The 9353-nt window shown below is 43.2% G+C and overlaps 1 protein-coding gene across 1 annotated transcript in view; it reads left to right on the forward strand.

Annotated features, from left to right (window-relative positions):
- Positions 1-9353, forward strand: part of CNTNAP4 (contactin associated protein family member 4) — a 330264-nt gene that overhangs the window by 299275 nt on the left and 21636 nt on the right. The window contains 2 exon segments of the mRNA XM_030886583.2: positions 2069-2198; positions 3018-3105. Of these exon segments, the coding sequence (XP_030742443.2) occupies positions 2069-2198; positions 3018-3105 (218 nt within the window).

Genomic DNA, 9353 nt, shown 5'->3' on the forward strand with positions numbered 1-9353 from the left:
GGCATGCCTATCCTCCATGTAAATAATTAAAATGCTCTCTAGAAAGCAAATGTTTTGAGAATGATGATGGCAACAAATGTACAAATGTGCTTGACACAATGTATGAATGTCTGGATGGTGATAAGAGTTATATGAGCCCCCAATAAAATGATTAAATTTTTTAGAAAAAGAATGTTAAAATCCATTATATGTTTTGTTCTAGAGACTCGTTTAAGACTTGGATCTCTTCATTTTAAATATCTAGAAAGGAGTAGGTTTTAAAAGATAATTACTGTGTTATTAGTCCCTGTTATACCTTTGCTGTATCTTAAAACAAAACAAAACAAGAGCTCTCTTTGGGGGCATACGACGCCTGGATGTAAGGAGCATCTACTTTGTGCAAAGCCAAGTCGGGGATGGTCCTCCATCCACAGCATGCATCCAGAAGGAGCCCCTGGGTGGTGCAGAGTCATGCCTGGGGACCTCAGAAGAGAGGGCTGGCTATCCACTTAGGAGAATCAGAGCAGAGCAGAGTTCTGCCTGATACACATGGGCTCACTGTGAATGGGAGCGGGCTTGGTGGCAACTGGTGGCCTAAAAGAGAGATTTCCACCAGAGAACTTTCTGGTCCTGGTTACAGACAGGGAAGCCATGGGGCAATGTTGGTGGAGCGCTGGATGTGGCCTGTGAGTGTGCTGCACAAACCATCCCACAGAAAGCCACCGCTGGCTATATCTTAGCTTCCCCAGGCCCAGATTAAAGATCAAGATCCTAGGTTCTAGAAATGAAGTCTCTGTTGGGGAGAAAGAATAAATATACAGACCTGGGACCATATTATTTCAAAGACGTCAAATATGGCCCCAATGCAGTGATGTCCCAGATAACAAAGATCATCATGTTCAATAAGTGTATTTGAACCCACTGTATATGCTGGGCCTGAAACGTATCCTCACATGAGGACATTCTGTTACATTGGAGGGTCTCCTGAGAACTATATCAATTGACATCTCTGCAGGCAAATAGTGATCTAGAATTCATTCTGTGGATAAATTTGGTTTAAGACTGCTCAGTCCACCTTCATTTCATTTCAGTCTTTGGCCGTGAATCTTGGGGGAAATCTGTTTTAGCATAACCACATTCATTTATAGCAATCCCATCATTCCACGAGTCTTAAAAGATTATAATGTAAGAAAAATAGATAAAATTATAGAAATTGAATGTTCTTCCACTATGCCACAATAGTTTGGCATTTCATACCTGCCTGAGAATCTGTTTACTTCAGTTTTAAAGTTAGGGGCTAGTGCAGGGATTCATACATGCCTTAGCTCGGTGTTGGCCTGTGAGCAGGAATGAGGGCGGATTCGCAGGAGAGAGCCCACTCATTAGCAAACTTTGATTTTCAAAATGGTGCCATTAAACCGCAGTGTCAATTGTTTGAGATTGCGATGATTAAGTCCATCCAGATGATAACTGTGAGTGGAGTACCCCGCAGGCACACATAACGACAACAGCAGCAACAAGTCTGTGAGTTTTTACTAGTGTATTAGTCTGGGTACTTAGGAGAAACAAATCCACAGCAACTCATGTATAAGAGAGAGTTTTATGTAAAGAAAGTGTGCATGACGAAAACATCCCAACCCAATGCTGCCCAAGCCCACAAGACCAACATTAACCCATTAACCCAACACCAGTCCACAAAGTCCTCCACCTCACAAAACAGAGGCAATGATGCTGACTGCAGGAGGAAAGCTGAGTCAGTGAATGAATAAGCATCTCAGCACTAACAGGGGTCTCCACATGGCTGCTCCAGCACCCAGGGCTGCATCGGGATAGGTCCATGTGGCTTCTCCTTGGGGATGTCTTGTAGGAAGTCAGTCTTGCAAGCTGACACAGGGAACTGCTAAGGCAGCTGCACCCTGATGCTACCATCACAAAGCAAGAGACCCGAGAACTAGAAAGGCGAGGCTCACCACCCATTTATCCCTCCGCCTTTCAATTAGCCCCTCATGTGATTATCGGCCAGGCTGGCACAATTAACTAACTCAACTAGTAAAAAAACATTTTTTTCCCTTTTCTTTTTTTTTGGGAGTTTTGCGGTTCGGTTCCGGCTTGGTTGGGCCCCGGATCCTGACGTCATTAGCTTTGATTTTAAAAACATGGCTGATGGGCAACTTCACCACGTCAAGATTGAGAGAGAAGAAGGACTGGTCTTTGTCGAGGTAATGTAACAAACCCCACAGTAGTCACGGTTCAAATGGACTCCCTAGCCATTTGGTAGGACCCCCACTAAAATTTTGATCCTAGATGTAAGGCATCAGGACAGCCCCACCTCTTCAGACCACCGACAGAACATCAAATGTGGGCAGGCTTTCTAAGCCGTAAAGTTCTGCCCAAGACAGTGTTCGCATTGGACCATTTCATATGCTGCGCCATGCTCACTTGGCTTCAGGCTGCTCAGTAGGAAAACAGTGGCTCATTGACCACAAGGTACCACTGGTGGACTAGTGGGATCTTAGGCGCAACAGTCAAACCAATTTCCATCCGATGGCACTAAACGTATCCGTTTTAACCTGGAAAATAATGACTGCAATAACAATAAAAGATTACTTGAGTCGCAGCAGAGGAATTGCAGTTATTCACTGCACTAGCTTTTGAAGAAAAGCACAGATGTGCCCGACCTCTGCGTCGAGGAACCTTTCTGAGCTGGCGTGATTCAAGTCTGCAGCAAAGGAGAGAAGTACTGAGGTGGAAAAGAACTGATCGTATCTTTTTGTTAGCTTTACTGACTGTGTTCTTTGTACAGTAGGGAAAAATAAAGATCGAGGCGGAGTATGCAGGGGTATCAGTGGTACAGAAATAGTTCAGCAAATAGCATTCCGTTAACCAAATGGCTATTAAAAATTCATTTTAAGGTCTTTGGGGTCAGCCTAATATGTGCTTAAAAAAATTATTTCTTCTTGTCTTCCTACACACCTTGCTGTTTTCTCAACACAACCGACCTCTACTGGCTCTTTGTGTCGCACGTAACGATCTTGCAGATTGATGAGAACACAAGGAGACAAGTCCACCTGTCATCCGGTACAGAATTCAGCGCCGTCAGGGCGCTTGTACTGGGCAGGATTGTAGGTAAGTACAAGAGATGACTTTTCCTCTAACGATAATACATGCACGGGGAGAATCAGGTTTCAAAGGCAGAAAGACATTCAGCAGACCCAAAGAAATGCCTTTCCTCGTTCTCCTTGCAAAGACCCCTGGTGGCATCGTCAGCTCCGCGCTGGGCTGCTAACCACAGGGTCGACAGTCTGAACCCATCGGATGAGGTTGCCTGTTCCTGTAAAGATTTACAGTCCCCAAAACCTTAGGGAGAGTTCTATTCGGTCTCACAGGGTCAATGCCTGTGAAGCGAGTCCATGGCAGTGGTTTGGGCTTGTTTTGATTGTAGAATGAATGGTAAGACTTCAGACTTCAAAAACATCAAGTAGCCTAGGTAGCAATAACGAAGTGTACATCAGGTGCTTGCCAAATAGAGAAACCTTCATGTGATGATCAGGTCTCAAAGCAAGGGAATGCTTTTCTTGTTTCCGGTTAGTGAGTATGGTGAGGTTGTGATTTGGGTCTTGTTTAGCCAGCTACCTTGGCGCAAAACCAACACACAAATGAACACAACTCAGGTGCACGGCCATCAAGCCAATTCCGGACTCACAGAAACCCGACAGGACAGAGTAGAACCCCTCCTCCTATGGGTTTCTGGGACTGCAAATCCTTATAGGAGTAGACAGGCTCCTCTTTCTCTTACAGAGAGCCTAGTGGGTTTGAACCTCTGACCTTGTGGTTAGCCGCTCCTTGCGTAACCCAGGAAGCCCTAAGAGCTGTAGCCTAATCTGACTGTCTGATACTCTTTACTCTTATCTGTCAATTCTTTCTGATATTGACACAGAAAAAGAAACACAATATTGCTGTTTTAGCATAAAGTACATGTACACCTCTCTCTTTTCTTTTCACGCTTGCTCACAGAAACGGCATAAGTTGAAATGGGAGTTGGGGACACGTATACATTGTTAAAGGGATTTTCATTTTGGTCATAAACAAATGGTCATAAGTAAACAGTCTTGATATTTCATAGCATTTGGTGGTGGAAGGTGCTTCTTATCATCTGTTTTCCATCACTCCTCTTACGCCCACTAGCACATCCTACTTTGTTCCTGAAGTTAAGCAGAAACTTCTATTATTTTTTAGCTTTGCCAGTTTTCATCCCTCAGTTAATCATGCCTTACATCTCTGGTACATCTCCCAGAATCCTAGAATTGTTTGATTAAACCCACAGATGAATTATCAAAATATTTGGCCCTCCAGAAGGTTAATAGTTAAATTCATAAATATTTATAGGCTTTCAAGTACTATGCTGAGCATCAAACATCCATGTTCTTATTCCCCAAACAAACAGGGAAATATCATGGATTGAAATGTCCCTCCTGCAGGCTGTGGCACACAGTAAAAAACAAAAAACAAAACAAAAAAATGTGCAAAATCCTGCCAATGTATTGGGAAACTTAACTGAGAAGTTCCCTAGGAGCTTTCCGATGTTAATAATATAAAGTCAGCAATTTAAGACCGGCACTCCTGTTAGTATTTGCTCTAAGTGTACATGTATCGACAGTCACTGATTTGACATACAGTGAGGATCCTACATGTTTTGGATAAGATTAGAGTTGATTCAAAAGGTAGCTTTGAAGTAAACTTACTATCCCTGAGGTCTTATTAACAAATGAGACAATTGTCACCTGAAGTCTGCCTGGGAGTGTTCGATTCAGACTCAACTTTCCATGTGCTGACGCCGTGGTTAGAGTTGCACCCTCGGGTAAAAACAGGCAGAGGTGTTTCATATTGAGTATTGGGAGACCTGGTGGTACCGGAGTGAGACACTCTGTGGTTTGAGCCCACTGGCCGCTCCGTGGCAGAGAGATGGCCGGTGGTGGTCGCCTTCCACAAAGCCTGGTCGCCTTGGACGCCTGTGGGGCTCCCACACAGGGCTCCTGTGGGTTGGAATTAACTGCACAGTGCTGAGCTTTTGGTTATTGGAAAATATCTGTAGCAGTTTCAGGCCACTGGAGAGATAAGGACACAGGCCTTTCTGAACTGGCTTTTTAACTTAGAGAACCTCACGTAGGCATTTCTGCACATCATCTTCAAAACATATACAATAATATACAATCATAACGTTGGTGGACTTGACTTCACTTATAACTATAGCAGAGCATAGGAAGCCATAGGTGGGGGGGAAAACAAAACCAAAAACAACCTTTCCAGCAACAATGACCCAAACCCAGCCGCTGCAATTAGCTGCACGAGCTGGTCCACCTTTCGGTGGTTCTCAGCCGCAGGGCAGGTCAAGTGGCTGGGGGAAAGGACAGAGATCCCTGGAGAGGGCAGGGACAAGGCAGAGCTGAGCACACCGGAGGGGGAGGCCTGCCCTCTACAGTGCAACATGCTGCCTGGCAAAGGACGCCGTGGTGGTAAAGTAGAAGGTCATTGAGGAGAGGCAGACCACCGATGAGATGGATGGACACGGCGACTGTAACCATGGGCCCAGTCGCAATTATTAGGAGCGTGACTCTGCACCTGGCATTGCTTCCTTCTCCTGTGCACGGACTCGCTATACACCACAACCAACTCCATGGCGCCTACCAAGAACACCAACAACAAGCCTACCCATCGTTGTCCAGAGCAATAACAAAATCCCATTGTTACTCACAGCGACCCTGTAGGACAGAGGACAACTGGTCCACAAGGTGGGGAAAGCCATTCGTCTTTACAGAGGCAAGCTGCCACGCCCTTCGCCTGCAGAGTGGCTTGTGGGCTTGAACTGCCAACCTTTCTGTTAGCAGCCAAGTGCTCAGTCATTGGACCAACAGGGCTCCCTGTCCATCGAACTGCATAGTGGTTATTCACCAAATTAAAAGAATGTGTAACTGATAATCTTAGGGGAATCTTTGCCCCTCAGTTTCTACTTTCGTAGCAATCCATGAGTGGAACTATGAGTGTATATACTGATAGCAAGAAGACACATGAATTAAAAATACCTGTTGTGCACAATATTATACCAGATGGAATCTCTAGGGCTAATCAAAAAGGTCATCAGTTCGAATCCACCCAGAGGCAACTTGGAAGAAAAATATGGATATATACTTCAAAGACATCAGCTATTAAAAACTTTCTGGAGCACAGTTTTGCTCTGCCACACATAGGGTTACTCCAAGCTACAGTTGACTCCACTCCACTTGTTGGCAACCTTTCTTTTAATACCAGAGATTGTGACAGATAGTCATAACAAAAGATTAAGACAGCTTCTGACTTCAAGAGTTTATCAGGGGAGATGAGGCATGTGTATTAAAACATGACACAACAGTAAAACATTAACAGTTACATAGAATATTGACAAGATCATGTTTCTGAAGAGATCCTGTGCTCAGAGTTCATGCCAAAGTTATTGGAGAAAGTATTATTTGTAAGTAGAAATGTGTAAAGTATATTATCAAATAATTGAGAAATTGATCTGCCTTTCATGAGGAAGATTGTATTAATCAAACAGTAGAATAATAATATTCATTATATACATATTTGTTTCCCTTCTTATAAATGAATGTAGATTAGTGTGTAATTAAAGATGTTAATATTTTTATACAAGAATTGCGTATTACTCAACTGCATATCACTCATGCTGAAAATTAAGAGTAAAATTCAAGTTTAGCAGTGAAGTGTATAGTCTGAATCAGCTTATTCTCTTAAAGTAAAAAGTTAGTGTTATCTAAGATTTCGGTCATGACCATAGACTAATGCTCCATTCAAATAGCTTACAGTTCAAAGAAGATGAAAAACGTATCATTGTATTTAATCCGATGTGTGGGTTTTTGACAAAATGCTATAGTCTATTACCCTACTGTTGTTGAGTCCATTCCAATTCTCAGCAACCTTGTAGGAAAGACTAGAACTCTCCTAGAGCCTTTCCAAAGCGAAAATCATTACAAAACCAGGTTTATTTGGGGAAGCTGGTGAGTTTGAATTACCAACCACTTGGTTAGCCAGCCAACACTTGTCCACTGTGCCACCATGGCTCCCCTGTAGTTTATTATTATTATTATTCATGTTAATCTCCAATATTGATTGATTCTAAAACAGACCATCAAGATGGATCAAAGGGAAGTGCTAATTTTCCAAAGAGAGTTCGTCAATCTTGAATTACTGTGCCAGTTGGGCATCCTCCAAGAAACCCTTGGCATGATGGGATTAACCACGCATGGATTCCTTAAGACGCACAGAGATGTCAGAGAAAAGCGCGATTGGGGAGGACGGTGGAGTTCCTCCGAGAGCTAAGTCCACTTGGTTCACCTTAGCTATTGACAGAACCTTTCCACACCTGCTACCTGATAGTATTTCAAATCTCACCTACAGTTTCATTGCAGAATTTTTATTTAGTAGTAAGGCTATTCTCCACGTGAAAAAAATCACTTACGTATGGGAAGGTGGCATCCTATATGGCTGAAAATGCAATGAGTCCTATTTGGTATGCATCATTTCAAGAACTGTGGACTGTATTAATAACACTAATGCCTTCACAAGGTGACTAACTTGCACTTGATGCATTAAATCAAAGAAGAGGGCAGGCCGACTTTCATTTCATAAAGGGACAATCTTGAACTTTATGGCGTTCATTAAATCCATACTAATCATTCAAAAAAAGAAAGAAATTGGGAAGGAAAGTCAGAAAGAAGTGACCTAAATAGTTGTGCAGGCTAAGAAAGGCTTGGCAAAGCCCTGGGCGAGTCCTGGAGGCACAGTTCGCTGTCAGTGGAGTCCTGTGTTTCCCAGGGAAGGACCAGCAGCCATTAAGTGGATGCAGCCCATCGGGAGCTGGACCAGGGACTTCAGACTCTACCAGCTGAAGCCTTCGGTCAGTCATGTTCCTGTGACTGGAGGTCACATGTCCGCACACTTACCGAATCTGCTTTTCATTACGGGGTTTTTAGGAGTCTACGTCACATGGATTTTGAGACCATCTCTAGGACAGATTTGCTGCATTGAACACTAAGGGCAGAAGACCCAGTGAGCTATGGAAGAGACCAGGAACATCATAACACAAAGAAAGTAAAAAGTTGCTTAAAAACAGGAAAGGAAGCAAAGATCAAAGTGGTTGTCAGAAGAGACTGGAAAGTTGCTTTAAATCTCAGAGTTGCTAAGACCAAAGGCTGGGGAGGGATGACGGAGTCAAAGAGGTGAGCAGAAACTTTGAGAGTAGCTCCAAATGACAGAGTAAAATCTTATCATGAAATGTGTAGACATCTGGAATTAGAAAACCAAAAAAGGAAGGACAGCATATCTTAACCGGAAAGAACTGAAGGAACAAGTTAAGGTTCAAGTTACAATTCTGAAAGGTTCTGCAGGCAAAATATTGGACAATGCGGGAAGCATCAAAAGAATTTGGAAAGAATACACAGTCGCTGTCGCAAAAAGAACTAATCAACATGCAACCATTTCAAGAGCTAGCATATGGGCAAGAACCAGTGACACTGAAGGAAAAGTCCAATGTACATGGAAAGCATTAGCCATAAGCAAGACTCCCGGAATTGATGAGATACCAACTGGAATGTTTCAACAAGCTGATGGAACACTAGAACCTCTCACTGGTCTATGTCAGGAAATTTGGATGACAGCTACTTGGCCAACTGACAGGAAGAGCTCCATATTTGCAGCCATTCCAAAGAAAGGTGGCCCGACAATGCTCAAATCATAGAAAAGTCAATAGCACATGCAAGTAAAATGTTGCTGACGATCATCCAACCATTAGGAGCAGCAGACATCGAGAGGGAGCTGCCGGAAGTTCAGGCCAAATTCAAAAGAGAATGAGGAACAAGGGATATCATTTCTGATGTCAGATGCATCTTGGTAGGAAACAGGATACCAGAAAGATATTTATTTGTGTTTTACTGACTATGCAAAGACATTTGACATGTGGACCATAATAAACTCTGGTTACCATGTACACTAGTACAGATAAGAACTAGAAACACAGGAATCCAGGACAGATAAACCCCTCAGGACCAATAATGAGAGTAGCAATACCAGGAAGGTAAGGGGAAGGAGGGGTAGAAAGGGGGAACTGATCACAAGGATCTGCATAGAATCCCCTCCCTGGGGGATGCACAACTGAAAAGTGGGTGAAGGGAAATGTTGGACAGTGTAAGACATGACAAAATAATAATAACATAAATTATCAAGGGTTTGTAATGAAGGGGGGTGCAGGGAGGGAGGGGGAAAATGAGGAGCTGATACCAAGGGCTCAAGTAGAAAGTAAATGTTTTGAGGATGAGGATGGTAAC

This window comes from Echinops telfairi, unplaced genomic scaffold (assembly GCF_000313985.2).
Source record: "Echinops telfairi isolate 266 unplaced genomic scaffold, ASM31398v2 ScPeMD7_2291;HRSCAF=2852, whole genome shotgun sequence".
Taxonomy (NCBI): Eukaryota; Metazoa; Chordata; class Mammalia; order Afrosoricida; family Tenrecidae; genus Echinops; species Echinops telfairi.